General features: G+C 36.2%; 1 protein-coding gene and 1 non-coding gene across 2 annotated transcripts in view; both read right to left on the bottom strand.

Moving 5' to 3' along the window:
* Positions 1 to 20,142, bottom strand: part of alpha-Spec (alpha spectrin) — a 509,808-nt gene that overhangs the window by 282,454 nt on the left and 207,212 nt on the right. Inside the window, exons 19-21 of the mRNA XM_090406229.1 lie at positions 17,376 to 17,619; positions 465 to 587; positions 203 to 270 (exon numbers count right to left, since the gene is read on the bottom strand). Coding sequence (XP_090262355.1) covers positions 203 to 270; positions 465 to 587; positions 17,376 to 17,619 — 435 coding nt within the window. The remainder of the gene's footprint in view (positions 1 to 202; positions 271 to 464; positions 588 to 17,375; positions 17,620 to 20,142) is intronic.
* LOC150098067 (signal recognition particle RNA) lies at positions 6,013 to 6,304 on the bottom strand. The gene has a single exon (XR_016549625.1).

Here is a 20,142-nt window from a genome sequence, read left to right as displayed (position 1 = left end):
AACACACACACACACTGAAGTTTTGATTTTACATTGCTCAAAATTTTACATTTTTCTCAAATTTACACTTTTTAGATGGTCCTGACAAAATGTCCATTATAAGAGCACTCTTATTTCACTCTCTGTGTGTGTTCAAAAGAAAGCTAATGTAAAAAAAAAAAGTAAACATAAATTATGGGGATAAAAATGTATAAAAACCTACTTTTAATTGCTGCCACTTTTCATCCAATGACTGAAGCCTTTTATGAATTTCTTCTGTGGCAAAATGGCCTTTAAAAAACAACATATTACTTTACAAAACAGAGAAAAAGAAATACAAAGTATACATTCGCATCATCATCATCAAATTCCTGATATACCCTCAAGGGGTGTACAGGATATGATAGTACTACATGAAAAATTTACATCATTACATTCACATTTAAGTAAAAAAAAGTAACACATAATTTTCTGTTTCTACTCACCCTCATGAATCATTTCTTCTCCCACCTGACCAACAGCTCTGATGCGATTCTCATGGTTGTTAATTTCTGCTAGAACAGCTTGATGCTTCTTAATTAAATTCTGAACTCCAATTAGATCTCTACCTAAATAATATTTTTTTTTAATTATTTAAAAAACTTATTCAAACTTATTTAGAAAAATAATCATATTCTCAGAACATTTTTCAAAAGAGTCTCATCTGATATTTTTAATAATTTTTACAGTCCCCTATTTTAAATAATGTTACTGCTTCAAAACAAAATAAACTATTACCATTCTTTTACTTTCTTTATGCATAATGAATTGTTAAAATTTCTGCTGTTCAGATGAATAATAGTAAATAATTGTGTAAAGAAAGAAGAATGAGCAAAACTTGTATTAAGAATGGATACTCAGGTAAAGGCCGGCACAAGTGGTTATCATGTCTGCTCTTCAGCCAAGAGGCTGCGGGTTCGAATCCCGCGTAGGGGTTCATTCACCCCACTCTCCCAATATGGACTGGGTCACCATGGGAGAAGTAGACCCAAACCTCCCTCAATGGGAGAGGCCTTCACCCTGCAGTGGGTAGAAAAATAGGCTGTTCATCATCATCACTCAGGTAAAGATGACAGAAATGCAGTCTTTAATACAAAAGCCATTAAAAGCTACCATCCAATCTCTTTTCCTTATAGGAAAAAACTTGAGAGCATGAGAACTGGTTTTTTTTTTTTTTTAACATTTAGACCCACCCACACAAGATGTTGAAATATCTATTGTACATCAGGGCCAAGCATATCAATAAAGATAAAGAAGGAACCTGTTGATATGTTTCTTGAACAGATGGAATCAAAGAGAAGAATGAGAAGTTGGTATGGTAAGCATGAAGAGCTAGAATTGACCATGGGCAGCAGTTATTTGTGTTTTTACAGGCTTAAAAGAATGTGGAAGAAAGACGGTGGCCAGTTTGGTTGAACAACACACACACAAAACTATAAGAAAAAGCACAATGCAGATACAATGTCTTTGAGAAACTGATTGAGAATGCCTGGGGGATGGGTGAGAGAGGCATCATTTGAACTGTCTTCTTGATCATTCGTTATCTCACCTATAGCATTAGCAGTTGTACAGATGAGAATTAGCATCTTGAAGGATTTTTTTTTTTTAATTGTTTTTAAAGAATGAGAGGGATCATGAATGTGGTGTGTTTGTGCCAGGAAAGTTACACTGTAAATCATTACAAGAAGCAAACTGTAATCTTGCTAGGAAAACTGAGTATTACCTAATTGTTCTTAATTACTTAAACAGTTCTTTCTTTTTAGAAAGAAGTCAAGACTGTGAACCGTGTTCACAGTCTTGACTTCTTGCTTGTTTAGAAAAGTTCAACAAGGTTCAACTTCTCAATGGAGTGACTTTGCCACTCCATTGAGAAGTGTTTGAAATGTTGAGTAGTGTTTGAAATACTGAAATGTTTGAGCACTACAGTATTTGTAAATGAAAAAGATGAATGAAGGCTGATGTCATCACAAAAACTACAAACAGGATTTGAGATTAATAAGAGTAGGCCATATATGTATAAGAGGAGAGAGAAAATAATTTGAGACCATAAAGTGGCGGCAATCAAAATAAGCACATGATTAATAAACAACAGATATAATTCATATAATTCACTGGTAACCTGCCTTCAGCTGAAAAGCCCTTGTAATGATTTACGAGGGCTTTTCTGAATTCAAAAAATTCAAACTCAAGTATTTCAAACCAAAGGAAATTATCATTACCAAATGGACTACAAATTCTCCACTTCCTAAGAGCAGAATGTAAAACACTTTTCTCCACTAGCACCAAATCTCACTTGCTACTTTTATGCAAGTGAGAGAGCTCAACTGTCTCATTTACAATGGGGGGGGTGCAGAAAAGTTCTAATAAACACCTAGAACAAAAATGATATTAAAGTGGCTCATAATTTCTAAAAGAAAAAGAACAAATTATTGCAATTTGATGAAACATGAGGTTAAAGGGTTTTAGATATATTTTTTCTTGTGGTTATTATATCAGTTGCTTTAATATCATTTTTGTTCTAGGTGCTGATCAGAACTTTTTAGCCCCCCTCATACATTAAAAAACAAAAAATTTCATAAAACTTAGTCCCATGCTCATTAAAACTGCTGTCACTCTGAGATTGCAAATGTTCCATCTGTGTTCATCCATTTAACATATTTAAGAAGCAAAGTCACATTCTCATATGGATATCATATGCTACAGGAACAGTGTAATATTTATTTTCAGTGTGTAGAAGCACCCTTCAAGTTCTTCAATTCAACTATAAAACAATGCCATGCACTGGAATCATGTTTTCTCCCAGGTACTAACATTATTCCATTACAATTATTGCAAAATAAATAAAAGGAAAAATGTACATGGCAGATTGATTTTAAAGAATGCCGATGGTAGGGAGATAACTGAATCAGTTGAGATAGTTGAGTTACTGAGTGAGCACTTTGCAAAAGTATATCATCCAGGTGGTGACATTGCAGAAACGAATAAACCAGTAGATTATACGGGAATTGTGGTTAATGAAGTGGAGGTGAGTAGTCTATTGCATAACCTCAATGTCAATACATCTGTGGGATTGGATGGTATACCAGCTCGTGTTGTACGAGAAGCAGCTAAAGAATTGTCAGTACCCTTGACCATTTTGTTTAATTTGAGTCTTGGGTCTGGGTTAGTCCCGAGCGGGTGGAAAGAGGGGAAAATAGTTCCACTGCATAAAGGTGGTTCCAAGACTGCTGTTGTAAATTACCGACCGATTAGCATATCAGGAATCATCATTGTCAAGGTCTTAGAGAAATTAGTCAAGAAAAGAATACAGGATTGGATAGATGAAAATGGGATATTGTATGGGGGACAACATGGTTTTGTGAAGGGTAGATCATGCCTCAGTAACTTGCTCACGTTTTATAACACAGTGACGGCTGAACTGGATACGGGTAATGGGTTTACAGTGATACTACTGGACCTTGCCAAGGCCTTTGATAGGATACCACATGGAACCCTAATCAGTAAACTGGAGCAGATGGGTATAGATAAAGGGTTGGTGAGATGGATAGGAGGGTGGTTGAAGGAGAGATATCAAAGAGTGGTTTATTCAGGAGTGGAGTGTAAAAGACGTCTTGTGACTAGTGGAGTGCCACAGGGCTCTGTTCTTGGACCACTGCTTTTCAATTTGTTCATCAATGATATTGGAAAGGATCTGAGAGGAAGTGTTCACTTGTTTGCTGATGATGCAAAGTTGGGTAGAGCAATTGTGAGTGCACAGGATGTCAAAATTTTACAGGATGATTTGGATAGTTTGGAGGACTGGGCTAGGAAAAATGGATGTCAATTTAATGTGGCAAAGTGTAAGGTTATGCACTTTGGGGTGAAAAGAATAGCAGCAGTATATCGCATTGGTGGAACCATACTCCAGGAGATTGATGAGGCCAGGGATTTGGGAGTGTTGGTGGATAGGGAGTTGAAGTTTAGGGGGCACATTGCAAAAGTAACTAAAACAGCTCACCAAATCACTTGGCTTCTGAAAAATACTTTAACATGCAGAGACGAACAAGTTGTTGTTCCTCTGTATCGAGCCTTGATAAGACCCCATCTGGACTTCTGTGCCCAGCTATGGGCACCAGGGTTTCTTCGTGATGGGGAGGAAGTGGAGAGGGTCCAGAGACGAGTGACCAAGATGACAGCAGGTCTGTGGAATGAACCTTATGAGAATAGGTTGAAGATTTGTGGGTTGCAGAAATTGGACGATAGGCGGAGGAGGGGTGATATGATTGAGACATTCAAATTACTGAAGGGTTTTTATAAGATTGATCCAGAAGATATTTTTGAAAATATGACTGGTGGTGGGAGGACTAGGGGCCATGCATGGAAGCTGGGCAAGAGCGTGGTTGACAAGGGTGTTAGAGCTAGGTTCTTTACTTGGAGAGTGGTAAATGAGTGGAATAAGCTTCCAGAGTCTGTTGTGGGTGCTACGACCGTGAATGAGTTCAAGGCAAGGTATGATAGATACTGTGTGAATGTTGAATAGTTGTTCTTGACATGATGTTAGGGCCTCCCTCGATGAGTCTGTCGACTCCTTGGAGTTTCCCGGAACAATAATAATAATAATAATAATAAAAATAAAAGGTCAGTACTCATAGAAAAAAAATTTTTTTGAATTTTGTCGATGCTTTCAAATCAAGTGATTTTTGTGCCTCCTTTTGAGGAAGTTCCAATGTTGCTTGTCTAACTATAAAACTGCAGTCTTGTATTTAGAAAGATTCAGATCTCTCACAAAATCATTCGTCTCTGTTGGTTATCAAATAAGTTACACTCATAACTAGCAACTGAAAATCCAGAGCTTATTCATAAGAACATCCTGCATCTTCAAGTGCAATAGTAGAGTCGCCTTCATCCATACTTTACATCTCAATGTACTACTACGAGACATTCTTCTCATGACAAATGGCAAGACTGGGTATTTTATTATAGGTTTTGACTTTGCAGAAAAGTCAGATGTTTGTTGCTATTCTGAATGGTAAACAATCCTTCCACCAGCCAACTAGAATAGCAAACATCACTGATAATATTTAAATGTGTGGACAGACTTATGTGTTCGTCGTACATGTTGTTTATTTTTTATATTAGAACACAGAAAACATAAGTGAATAATTAATTTATTAACTTATTGCTGATATTTCGCTGGTGTTATAACCAGCATCTTCAGAGCACAAAACCACAGTTTGTCACAATACGTGAGACTATAACAACATGGTGGTGCAATCACCAGACTAGTTAAACAAAATTGTAGTAGCAACACAAAGACTAGAGTCCTGATATTGACACCCTCTATCTGAAAAAAAAAAAAAAAATTGCAGCTATCACATAAGACTAGAGTCCTAAACAGAGAAAAAAAAACTGGTACTAGTTTTTTCTTAAGATGACTGTTTTCCCAGATTTTAGGCAAATTTATCTTCGCTCACCTTAAGCAAAGAAGCCACTAGTGCTTAAGTCGAGGGCACAATTTTGCCGTGACTCCTAAACCAGTTCCAAAAGCCGAAATAATGGCGTCCATCGAATGGGGAATATACGACCTGCCTCCAACAATAGCCAACAACATACGTTTAGATGTGGCCAACATCCTAATCAAATCAGCTAAATCAGCTAAAGCCTTTTTATTCCCGTATATGGGAGTAGGCGAGGCAATTTAGCCCTATCTAACTTTTGGAGACTGAGTGGGCAGTTCAATCTCCACTGGTACCAATCAGAGATAGATGGCCCAAGGCTATCACTAATTAAGTGGTACACAGTGAAGAGAGACGGCTCAAATGTGCCGCCATATCGTGGTCCCTAACACAATATATTTAATGTCTGAAATGGTGTGGGTTCTACGGTCGATTTTCTTGAGTTTACGGGACGAAAAACGCGAGTTTCTGGGAGGAAAACCCGCTTGCCCATGCCAGAGATCGACTAACTCGGGAACCGGTCGAAAAAAGGCTTAGAAAAATTTCCTGTAGTCGCCGACTAGACTCGAAACCAAGTCTTCCTTCGTGCGGCCAAGCGCCGTGGTATGCAAACGCCACATCCACTGAGCTACACAGGCAAGTCCTGCTGCGTTCCCGCCCTGGGCTGGTTCGCATCTCGTCACTCAACCTGGTAACCCTGAGCTCCCTCCAAGTTACCATATTGACGCCGTGCTTAGTGCGGACATCCGATCGACACAGGAACGTTGCGAAACAGAACTCCAGTTCTCAAACCATCCTCCTATTCAAGCCTCCAAGAAGCTGGATTACAAGAGACCGCCACAACTCCCGGCTCAAATCAAAATCCCCTAATCAAATCAAAGCCTCCCAAAAATAATATCCCGCATAAGGAAATCAGTGATTTCCTTATGCAGGATAAAAGAGCTACAGAATAATAGCCAGATTATCATAACAAAAGCAGACAAAGGGAATGCAACCATGGTGATGGACATGACAGAATATGAAAACAAAATGCACACACACTGTTACAAGATCAGTCAACATATAAAATTATAGATCGCAATCCCACCAACACACAAAAGAATAAGGCACGTAAATTATTGAAAAAAAGTCACTTCCTGGCCCAAAGACACAGGAAGTGACTTTTTTTAAAACAAACTTAAGTCCTTCCATATTAAAACACCTAGGATTTATGGAGCACCAAAAATTCACAAACAAGGTACACCCTTACGCCCAATTGTGTACAGTATAAATAGTCCCACATACAAACTGGCTAGACATTTAGCTAAGCTACTAGCCACCCTCACAAACAATTCTCCCTCCTTTGTCAAAAATGCAGCCCACCTAAAAAGCGTCTTACAACACCATACCCTAAAAAGCTCAGACTTAATAGTAAGCTTTGATATCACCTCACTATTCACAAATGTACCACTAATAGAAACCCTCAATCTACTAAAGTCACACTTCCTCCCTGATATATTTCAGCTATTTAAATTCACAGTACAGGCAGGTTATTTTACATGGAAAGGGAAAATATACAAACAATTAGATGGGACAGCTATGGGATCCCCTCCCCTTTAGCCAACTTTTACATAGAACACCTGGAAAAACTAGCAATCAATAAGCCGCTCTCAAAACCAACACTTTGGCTATGCTATGTTGACGATGTGCTTGCTATTTGGCCACATGGCCCAGAGACATTGAAAACATTCTTAGCGCATTTAAATAGCCAACATCCAAAATCCACTTTACAATGGAACTGGAAGCTAATAATTGTTTGTCCTTCCTGGATACACTTATCACACATCTTCCAGATGGTTCCCTATCATTTTCGGTTTTTAGAAAACCCACATATACAGGGAGATATTTACACAAACAATCACACCATCACCCTTCTCAACAATATGGCATTTTAAAAACACTAACCCACAGAGTGAGAGCAATCTGTTCTGATGACAACACTCTTGTTGCTGAACTGGCTCACCTACGCCACACCTTCTTGGCCAATGGCTATAATCTCCATAAGATAAACAAAATACTAAACGCTCCTAAGAAACCCCTCCCACTATCCACCACAGAGAACTACAACAAAACAGTCAGCATCCCATACATTAAAGGTACATCCGAAAAGATTTCAAAAATTCTTAATAAACATGAACTACGCACCACATTCAAACCGTGGAGCAAATTAGCAACCCTTATCCATTCACCCAAGGACAGCATTCCCCCTTTATCACATTCAGGAGTCTACGAAGTACCCTGCTCATGTAAGCAAGCTTACTACGGTCAAACAGGAAGAACTGTGAACATCCGCAACAACAAACACAAAAGATACATCCGGCATTATCACTATGGCAAGTTGGGCCTAGCAGACCATATTCTGGATACCCCTGCACACAGGATCAACTGGAAGAACACAAAAGTACTGCACAAAAGCTCTTACAAGTCAGAGAGATTGTTCTTAGAGGCAACAGAAGCCCTGAAACACACTCCAAATCTCAACAAATATGGCTGTATAAATTTGCCTAAAATCTGGGAGACAGTCATCTTAAGAAAACACTAGTACCAGTTTTTTTTTCTCTGTTTAGGACTCTAGTCTTATGTGATAGCTGCAATTTTTTTTTTTTTTCATATAGAGGGTGCCAATGTCAGGACTCTAGTCTTTGTGTTGCTGCTACAATTTTGTTTAACCAGTCTGGTGATTACACCACCATGTTGTTATAGTCTAGCGTATTATGACAAACAGTGTTTTTGTGCTCTGAAGATGCTGGTTATAACACCAGCAAAATATCAGCAATAAGTTAATAAATTAATTATTCACTTATGTTTTCTGTGTCCTAATATATCTTGTTAAAAAATAAACAACTGATAATATTTATTTATTTATTTTAACTGCTCTCTCAGTCTTCAAAAAAGTTAGATAGGGCTAAAAATGGCCTTGCCTATTTCCTATAAGGAATAAAGGGCATTAACAGATATATATATATATATATATATTTTTTTTTTTTTTTTTTTTTCCCCCATAGGTTTCCAAAAAATACATTTTTTTCATTTAAATTTTGGTTTAATTTATTTTTTGTTGTTGTTTTACTAAATTGTAATTTATAGTTTATTTTTCCACAATTTCTTGAAAAAGGCAGGGTATGAACTCGTTTTATTAACATATTCTTTATTAAAATACCATCTATATATCTTTATAATTAGCAACATAAAAACAATCTAGATAATTTTATTAGGAAAAAAAAAAATCTGGTCCCCATTGCTAACCAATCATGAAATTTGCTTATTATGATATTTTTTTTCTTTTGGTTTCAATGAATCGTGGTAAGCACACATCCACTGTAGTATGAATGAGTTTAAGGTTCAATGTGACAGAGTTGCTGGTTAAGCAAAGCCTCCTGTGATGAATATTAACTCCACGGAAGTTTTGGTAATAAAAATAATGATGATGAAGCTCTTTTTCTTCTGACTAGAAGAAAAAACTTCTAGTCAGAAGTTTTTTCTTCTTTCCAGCTCTCCCCTTCTTGCTGGTGTTCTTGTTACCCAGTGAACAGCTGTTCTAAATAGCACTCCTAATATGCATAAAGCAAAACTCGAGTGACAAAATGGCTGCCATTACTACTACTACTATGCTTGTACATTGTAAGGGTGCAAGGCATAAGGACACTACTATAAACAAACATACAATAATATATGTGCAATGTTATTTCTATGTAAACCCATAAGAATTACAACATACATTAAGCAAGTAAACTACTAAAAATATGCTGAAGTCTCCTTTGTATGGCCATTGCATATCCACATGGCAGTTCTGATGATACGAAGCATACAATTGCATTAATAAATGCAAACAAATGCACGTGTGCATGAGTATGTGTGTGTGTGCGTGCTTCATTTTTAATTATCTTATATATAACAAAACTTAAATCTTAAATTTATGAAATCTTCACTCACTATGCATAATACCATAAAAAATTATCAACCTCAGCAGCAGACCACCATGGAGTCAAGAGACTCATTGTAGGAGGTCCCACTCTCACCGCACTCTCAGGCAATGCATTCTAATCACCTACCACTCTCCGTGTAAAAAAATCTACTCCACACCCCCCCCCTTTCTCAACCCCACCTTATACAGCTTCCAGGAATGGCCTCTCGTTCTTCCCCATCTCCAGATATTCTATGAAAAATTTTATCTACATTAATCTAATAATTACTCCTCATCAACTTATAGGTCTCAATCATGTCTCTCCTCTTCCTTTTATCCACTAGGCTCTGTAATTTGCAATCTGTCAATCTGTCCTCATATTCCACGTTCCAGAGACCAGAAACCAACTTAGTCAATCATCTCTGAACCCTTTCCAACATCTCATCATCCTTTTGAAAACTTGACAACTAAATCTGTGCACAGTGATCCATATGTGGCCTGATCAAAGTCCTGTACAATACAATTAAAACATCCTTACTTCTAAATGTCAGTGTCCTGTGCATCATTCCCATACTCTGCTGTGTCATTCTCACAATTTTAGAAAAATGTCCACTAAATTTCAAGTTCCACAACCCCCAAATCCCAAAGTCTTCATCTCCTCCACCTCCTCCAAAATATCCCCACCAGTCCTATACTCTGCATCCCATCTTTGCTTTCCAAATTTTAAAACCTTACACTTTGCAACATTAAACTGACATGCCCACACACTTGCCCATTCAGACAGTCTATTTAGGTCCTCTTGCAAAGCTACAACATCTGCTCTACTTCTCATAATGCTCCCCAACTTTGAATCATCTACAAGCAACTGTATATCACCATTTAAGCCCTTTCTGATATCATTTACATACAAAATAAACAACCCCCTAAAACAGACCCCCCTGGCACACACCACTAGTGACTTTGCTCTTCTCTCGGATATCATTCCTTCATATACAACCTGCTGATACCTATCACATAGCCAATCTCTGATCCAATGAACTAATCTATCCAACCCCCACTTGTTCCAATTTAACTACTAGTTTGTCATGTGGCAATCTATCTAAAGTCTTTGCAAAATCTAAATATACTACTGTATATGCATTCCCCTTGTCTAATGCATTCATCGCCTTGTTATAATAAGTAAGAAGATTGCTAAAACATGATCATCTTTTAGCAAACCCATGCTGTCCATTAAAGAGAATTCTATTGATGTCAACCCAGTTCTGAATCCTTGTCCTTACTAGCTTCTCCAACACCTTGACCACAACTCCAGACAAAGCAGATTAGCCTATAATTTTGAAGCCTTAGTCTTACCATCCCTTTTATGAAGTGGAATAATTCTGCCATCTTTCCATTCCTTTGTAACCTAAATTAATCTATGACTCAGGTTAAAAATGCAAGTTAAAGATGTTGACTCTCTGGAACATTCCCTCAAGACACTTGGTGATATACCATCAAATCCAATGGCTGTGGTGACATCAAGTTTACTCAATTTTCTTATATAACTCATGCTCCCTCACCATCATTAGTTCCTCCCCCTTTCCCACTGCTCTCAAGTTCTGCATTATGTTACAAGCACAAGAATAGAATATTTTAATGAACTACTAAGGAATTTATTAAATACCTCTACTATATCGTACTCAGTGTTTATCATCCTCCCATTATCACTGGCATCATCATCCTCCCATAATCATTCTTCTTCTACTGGCCACATACTGAAAAAAACTCCCTAGGATTTCTTTTAGCATTAATTGTTAACTGCTGCTCATACTGCACTTTTGCTACCCTTACTAAGTGAGTCACCTTCCTTGCTTGCTCTTGTATTCCTCATGTATCTGATTATCTCCACTTATCTTGTGCCAACTCCACAATGACTTTTTCTTCCAGAACACATGCTTCACCTCTTCAGTCATCTTAAATAACATTTTACACCTATGTTATTTAATCTCCTGTGGCTGTGGTGACATCGAGTTTACTCAATTTCTCATATACCTTTGGAATACACTCAGTCATTGCCTCTGCCAAATACTTCCTAAGTAGAGACCAAGCAGCATTGATTACCTTCCCATGCAATTCATGATTCCACATAATATCACTGCAAGCTGCCTCCTGAGTTTGCTATAATCACCTGCCTTATAGTTCCACATATAACTCTTTCTCACAAAAGTCCTGATATGTCTGGCCATGAACCCAAGTGATCACTTCATGGTCACTTTCACCAATTGGAGGAAGATGTGACACTTCATTTACAACAATATCTTCTAATGGGATAATCAAATCCAAGACCCTCAATCCACTTGTGGCCTCTGTTATGTACTGTTTAAGGTATGGTTTGGTTTATTTAGATTTACTCAATTTCTCATATACCTCTCATATACCTTTGGAATACACTTAGTCATTGCCTCTGCCAACTGAAGCAACTCGGGCTATGAGGTCAGTGTATTATGTATGTTAATTGCATGTGTTCTACTGACTGGTTTGCCTGTTGTGAGGGATGAAAAACCTGAGTTTCAGGGAGAAAAAAACCCTCTACCTCCATATGAGACCGACTAACTCACCTTGAGTTGAAAAGCACTACTTAAGGTAGTTAACCCTTAAAAATTCAAGATATTCATTCTCTTTGGTTCTTAATGTTGTCTCTTCATTCCAGTCTATATTACCATAATTGAAATCGCCCATAACGATCACCCTTTTCTTATTAGCCAGAGACCAATTTGTCTAAACACTGCCTTCTACATTATCAGGTCTATAGCAACACCCTACTAAACATTTTATCCTGTCCACCTCCTCTTCAAACCATACTGTTTCAAAACAACTGTCAGTAATTGCTCCTTTCATCTCCACCCTAGATGGGCAGAACTCCTCTGCCACCATCAATAACACTCCTCCTTTTTGCTTTGCTTTGTCTGTCTTTGCAAAAGACTACATATCCCTCCATCTCTATTCCTGTCATAATGTCATCTTCACGAACAAAATGAACATACTGAAGTGAATAATGAACATAAATCACAATTATGCAAGATTTTGATATGATGATCTGAGAGACCATCAGGATTACTTTTAGAAGACATTGTAACTGCTATATGAGCAATGGTAATTCAGGAACAACAGAAAAAGATCTATAAACTTCTCTGTCATAAACAGGATTTATGTTCTGACCTCTAGCCATGTTTTTATCTTGTTTATGAAAAAAAACATGACTACAAAGACATCTGGAAAAGAAATTGCAAAAAAATAATAAAGTAATCTTAAGTTTAAAATTTCATAAAAATGACCTAATTATAAAAATTCCAAGAAACTTGGAATTTAAATAAAATAAAAATGGTCCATTCCAAGATAATGGCCCATATGGTCTGTTAGAATAAATACATAAAAATATTTCAAGCCAATTAAAGCACAGTACTATCATCATCACCATTGTTCACTCTATTTTTCCAATTAGGTCAGTAGTTGTTTTCTGAATAATCTGGAAATGGAGAGAGGAGTACTGCTGATGATAGCAGATAAATTGCAGCCAAAAAGAATAGGAGATCAGTGGGAGGGTGGCTGTTCATCTGAAACAATCTGGTGTGAGATTAAGGCAAGTAAGACAAAATATATAGTTGGTGTTGATATAGGCCAGAGAGTTCTACAGATGATCTGGAAGACATGCATCACCAAATTAGCACAATGAGTACAAGTCAAGTGATTATTATGGGGGACTTCAACTATGGAGATATAGACTGGAAGGAAGAAAGATCACATGGCAGGAAGGAAATAAAATTTATCTTTCTACTAAGAGATAATTACTTAAAGCAGCATGTGATGGGGGGGGAGAGTATTGGACCTGGTCATAGGATCAGAAGAGCGATCTATAACCAAGGTGACCACATTGTCTCCAACTGGTGAAAGTGACCATGTGGTCTTGACTTGGGAGATTGTACAACATGAGGAATATTCTGTCAAGAAGGGGTATATGTGGAACTACAAGGCAGATGATTATGACAAACTTAAGAAGAAGCTTAAATCTGTGCCATGGCATAAATCACTGAAGGGTGATAGTGCATAGAATATAGTTTAGGATCATCTAGAGGAAGCAGTATTAAATTGTATACTTAAAGTAAGGAGGGTAAATCAGGTAGGCATTAGATGGATGACTAATATCATTAAGCATAAGCTACAGAAGAAGAAAATGCTGTGGCGGGTATATAAAGAGAAAGGTGACCAGCAAATTCACGAACAATATAAGGCTCAGACAAGAAAGTGACTAGCATGGCAAGGAAGGCAAAATCAAATTATAAAAAGAATCTAGCTGTGCAGGCCAAAGGAAATCCCAAAGAGTTCTTTTTTATGTGGCAAGAGTAAGAGCAAAAATGACTATTCGTCCTCTTACTTATAGAGAAAGAGTGACCACTTTGCAAGAGTATATCATCCTAGTGAGGTTACTGCTTTAATACAGCTGTGGAATTAGATGGGATATCAGCTAGGGTTTTGCAAGAATGTGCAAGGGAACTGGCAATTCCTTTGACTAGGCTCTTTAATTTAAGTCTCGGCTCTGATAGAGTTCCAAGGGAGTGGAAAGAGGGCAAAATAATTCCTTTGCATAAGTGAGGTTCTAAGACTGCAGTAGCAAATTATATACCAATCAGTATCTCAGGTGTGGAGGTAAAAGTATTACATAAATTGGTCAAAAAGAGAATTCAAGAATGGGTAAATAAAAATATGATACTGTATGAAGGTCAACATGGCTTTGTGTCTTAGTATTTTACTAACTTGTTATAATAGAGTAACAACTAAGTTGGATAAAGGAAATGGCTACATAATGATTTTGCTGGATTTTACAACAGCATTTGGCAGAATACCACATGGAAGTCTGTTACGCAAATTAGAACAAATGAGGATGGATATGACACTGGTTAAGTGGATAAGGAAGTGGCTGCTCGATAGATATCAAAAAGTGGTATATAGAGGGGCAGAATCAAGTGACTAGTGGTGTGCTGAAAGGTTCAGTGCAGGAACTGATACTGTTTAATTTGTACATAAATAATATAGGAAATAACCTAAAGGAAATATTCAGTTGTTTGCTGATGATGTGAAATTAGGTAGAGTAATAGTTAATCAAGCAGATGTGGAGAGCTTGTAGGATGATTTAAATAGGCTATCAGTGTGGACAAAAGATAATGGGTATCAGTTTAATGCATTTTGCTATTCAAGAAGAACAAACACTACCTGGTGCAGATCATGGAACAGATCATGAATTATTGATAGCTGAAGTTAAATTGAAATTAAGGACAAAGAAGAAACAAAAGGACAGTGCCAGATTTGATTTAAATCCTTAAATGAAGCATTTCAAATAGAAGTCAGAAAGAAATTAAAAAGTTTGGAGAAGACAGGAAGATAATTAGAACTAAATAAAGCAATAAGAAAGAAAGATTGTAAATGGTTGTCAGAAGAAGCTATTCAAATAACAGAAGAAAGAAGAAAATGAAACTTCAGAGAAACAAAGAAAGGATTAGACAATTGAGTGCAGATTTCCAGACAGGCTAGGAAAGATATGGAAAAAACATCTAAACAAAAGGTACAAGGAAATTGAAGAAAGCAATATTACGGGTAGAACAAGAGATCTATTTAGAAAAATAAATGATGTTACAGGGAAGTTTATCCCTAGATTAGAAGTTGTAAAAAATAATTCAGATAGATGTCTGATGGAAGAAAAAGCAGTGAAAGAAAGATGAAAAGGATATATAGAGAATTTGTAGAAGAAAGAAAATAATATTGAAGGAGAATTTGAAAGGAGAGAATTTATTGAGGAACCTATGATAATGAAAAAGTGAAGTCATATCAGCAATGGAACAGCTGCCAAAAGGAAAAGCTCCTGGGGCTGATGGTGTGTCAGTGAAATTATTGAGAGTAGCTGGGGATGAAGGTGAATATATTGACTGAAATATGTCAACAGATTTGGAAGAAAATATACTAGCCTAGAGATTGCAATCCCAAAAAAAATCCAATACCAGAGAGTGTGATATATATAACTATTGCTTTAATTTCACATGCAAGTAAAGTTATGCTGAAAGTGATCCAACAAAGGTTGGAGCCATATGTGAATAGAGAAATGCCACAAGAACAAAACAACTCTCTTAATGCCACAGGCTTAAGAGAGGTAGAAAAACTAGACACCAAATAGGAAACATGAGGTGGATTATGGAAAGAAGAAGAGAATTTCAGAAGGATAGTCATGGGGAAAAAAAAAGCAATATTAAACCTGACAAAAATTATGAAAGATAGAGGTGTGAGTAAGGCCATGAAAGTTAGAATTGTCAAAGCAATGGCATTTCCAGTAATAATGTATGGATGTGAAAGCTGGATTATTAAGAACGACAGAAAGCAAATTGATTCATTTGAGTTATAGGTGTGGAGGAGACGATTAAGAATCCTATGGATGTAAGATGAACAATAAGAAGGTTTTAGAGAATATAAAGACAGAAAGCTCCTCAGAAGCAATGATTGCTAAACAGAAGTTGATGTACTTTGGTCATATTATGCAAGCTGATGAATCATTGGAGAAGGCAGTTATGTTTTCGAAGATTAAGGGAATGAGAAGAGTAAGACCACAAAAGAGCTGGATGGACAACATAAAAGAACTTACCAACTTACAATTACTGAAAGAAAGGACAAGAGGTCGAGTGGGATGGAGAGCCTTTGTTCACAAGATCATCAAGAGTCAAAAATGACTGGATGGTACATAACAACAACAGTAGGGTTTTGAAGACTAGATTTTTTGCTTGGAGAGCTGTGAATGAGTAGAATGGGTGGCCAGAGTCAGTTGCGAGTGCTTTGTCTGTTACTAGGTTCAAGGAGAGGTATGATAGATTGTGTCTCCAGTAGTGAATCATCAGACTCCATGGAGGTGCCCATATAATAATTATAATAATAATCTCATGAACTCATTTTTAGCCAGTTGCTGGCTGGATCATCAAACAAACTAGTTTTCACAAAACGGGTTTGTTGTTTTTGCTGGAGAAAAAAGTCAGTTTCCCAAATGGAAAAATCTTGCTACTTTGGCATAAGACCAACCAGAACTTGCCTGAAAAGAACTAAACTAAATTCCTCCCATCAACAAATTTGAATCCAGATCAATAAGCTCATCTATGAAAGTGTCCTGAAAGCATTTTCCAAGCTAATCAGATATATCATCCTGAAAAAAGCATTTCTAATAAGGAAATTAATAATATGCAAGTATATTTCTAAGTATATTGTAGTATGAACTACAATGATCATTAATGAAATACTTTTAACTAGTTCAAAATAGCAAGCAGATGGAAAAAAGTGAGAACAAACTGGAATCATTCTGGAGATATATGCAAAATCAAAAACCTCCAGCAGTACATAACTTGCTAGCCACAGCTATATAAAGTCTGCATGGTTTATCAACAGTGTCAATAATAGTGTAAGTGACAATGCTCTCAGTAGAGGGAATAACTTTTAGGCTTATCTAAATCTGTCTAAATTAGAAATCATAGTGAATTGAAATCCAAAGTATACCTCCTAGATGTGGCCAACATCCTTTCCCAAGCTAAATCTCCTCAAAAAAGCATTTCAAAATTATATAATAGCAAAAAAAAAGAAAGATTATTACATCAAGGAAGATAAAAGCAATGCAGCTGTCATAATGGATTGAAGAGCACACTAGAAAAATGAATAATCTTCAAGCAGATCTTATAATGATAGCTTTTCATAACCCTATTATTTCTTGCTTCAAAACTGTACTTACACAGTTACAATATCTAAAAATCATTAATCAGTTTCATACTTTCCTACCTAAACACTTTACTCTTAATGCATAAATGTAACATTTTACTTTACTCAAAACATTAATCGTTCCCCAAAAACATATAAAACTGGTGCTTTACTATTAAATGAAAAGAAACACAAACTTCTTAACTATGTTAACCTTGCCTAACCTCTATTTGTGGAGGCAGCTATTGGCTCTTTTTCTCTTATCCATGATTCTTCATCTTCCACATCCCTGAAAAGTTGCTGTACCCTCAGAGAATCTTGAAGGCGTTGACGTCTTGCTGTCATAGGTTGTTGAAGACCATTGTAGCGCTGCACTAAACTAGTTTCTTTAGCTAATATTGACTCTGCATCAAAATGGCCCCTTTCAGCAAACTGATTTGCTTGAATCACAACACCATCTATGCGATCCTAAATATGGAAAAAATATCATAATACAAAAAAAAAATGAAAAACAAAACTAGGTTTATGATTTAAAACAGAAAAGGATAAAAGCATTTAGTTAATGTAATGTTAATAAAACTCATGCCCCATACTAGAATAGTAAAACAATATATTTCAGATACAATCATCTATAAATAGTTTGAGTTATGAGTGAGTTACTCTGGTTTTTCCCTCACAAACACATGACCCCAAACATATTTGATAGAAGATGATATGTGTATATCATATAATGTCATGGCATAATTTAATATGCATATATATCTAATTTAAACATGAATTTGGATAATTCAGAAAATTCAGATCATCATCCTAGATGGACTTATCACCTGGTGGAAATACGATAATAATAATGAAATATCTAACTCTGCATGTAAAAACATAAAAGTAGTAAAATAGGTAATAGCAGCATGAAGCAATGTAAAATACAGTAACAGTAGAATCACCTGCTATTCATAGAATATTTATGATCTTTACATGACTAGCTTTAGTATTTCACTACTAAATGTCTTAATATTCAAAGAGACAAATACACACATCTTTATTAGTACATTATAATTTTAAAATATAATGTTCCAATAGTTTGAGTTTCTATCAATCTCTGAGGAAAACTAATGAGTTTAAAAGACTGCTGCCAGGTCAGTGAAACCCATTAATAAGAAACAAAAGAATCTTTAAACATTGTGTTTTTAAGTAGTGTAATATCAAGGAAAATTACGTAGCAAAGGTAGTGAACATTTTGTGAACATAATGTAATACTACCAGTTATTTTAATTTCTCAATTGATTCAAAACAAAAAAGGTGGATAAATTCATAGAAGACTATAGAATCTCAAATATAATATATCATGATAAAGCAATTGACTAATTATATCAAACTAGTAGGAACCAAAGGAATAATCTAGATCACGCGTGGCCAACTTCATTCTATACGAGGACCAATATATGATGAGTGGTAACGTCATGGGCCGCACACTTTTAGACAGAACCTTAAATAAAAACAAACTCTGCATTTTTTCAAGGCAATAGTTATATGTATTGAATTACTATATTTGTTAAATCATTTTACTACTGGGAGAACAATATAAAATACTTGATTGATTTAAATATAAGTTGCTAAATTAAACTTAATTACATATTTCTGGTTTTTTATACATGTAACAACTTAATGAGTGCACTGTGGGCGTTCATGTGCGGCAACAAGTTCATCAAAGTTGATTTTCAACGATGATGACGATATTCGTAACAAATCCTGAAGGTGGCCATCAGTCAGCTGGCTTCTTTGTGACGTTTTTATCCTGCAGCAGGCTGCACAAATCACGTTATGGGCTGCATGTGGCCCACGGGCCTGTTGTTGGCCACCTATGGTCTAGATAATGGAAGGTTCATGATGAATTTCCTTTACTATTAACATGTATATATCTTGATGGAGTCTGAAGAGACTTACTGCAAAAGGCGTGCACACACACACTATACCCATTATACCTTTACTGAAATTCGTTTACTCACAATAACGCAAACCTCCAGTAACCCATTCCACTTGTTTCACAACTCTCCAAGCAAAAAAAAAAAAAAAAAAGTCTGCATGTCTATTCTTACACTATCAATTAATTACCTCAGGAGAGAAAATTCACTATTCAACTCTCACTATCGCATTGTAAGAGTTGAATAGTGAACTTGCAATTTCTGTTCTGTACAGAAATAGTTTGTTATAGTGAACAGCTTGCTACAGCCAATTTTCTACAGAATAACATTTTGCTTATAGGCCTCTGTGGGAACATTTTGGTAGTTTATTACAATGAACAAGTTTCATATAATGGAATTTGCTAAAAAGAGTTGCCTGTATTCACACTTAATAATAATCCAGAAAAAAAAAAAAAAAGTTATACAACCAATGTTAGATAACTTTAATGTACAGTAATCTTTTGATTATCTGACAAGAGTGGAAAGGCAACTTATCATTCTGATTACTGAAGCATCAGATTAATGAAAAACAATTACATGGTGCTCTGCCATAAGTCAGGTCAGTTAATTGAAGGATCATTGTTTTGAAGGTCAGATAAATGGCAGATTACTATATCTCTTATTCAATGACTACTGTCTATGAGCATGAATTGCTTGCCAGCTGTTGACAATGACACCGGTGATATGTTAAGTAGATAGTATCTCTATTCAACATCCAAAAGACTGGCTTAAAATTCAGTCTTTTGGATGTTTTGGATGTCATATAGCATGGCTGTTTGTGAATGTTTTTAGGTAGCAGATAGTTTTTGTTACTGTGTGTAACCAATACCCTGCTCATTAGAGGACTGACGTGACTTAATTTTCTCTCCTGAGGTAATTAATTGATACTGTAAGAATAGACATGCAGACTTTTTTTTTTTTGCTTGGAGAGTTGTGAAACAAGTGGAATGGGTTTGCTGGAGGTTTGCATTATTGTGAGTAAATGAATTTCAGTAAAGGTATAGTGTGCGTGTGTGCGTGCACGCGCCTT

Source organism: Typopeltis vanoorti, chromosome 16 (genome assembly GCF_054136105.1).
Source record: "Typopeltis vanoorti isolate ZY-2024b chromosome 16, IOZ_Tvanoo_1.0, whole genome shotgun sequence".
In the NCBI taxonomy this organism is placed as follows: Eukaryota; Metazoa; Arthropoda; class Arachnida; order Uropygi; family Thelyphonidae; genus Typopeltis; species Typopeltis vanoorti.
This window is presented reverse-complemented; position numbering and strand designations above follow the sequence as displayed.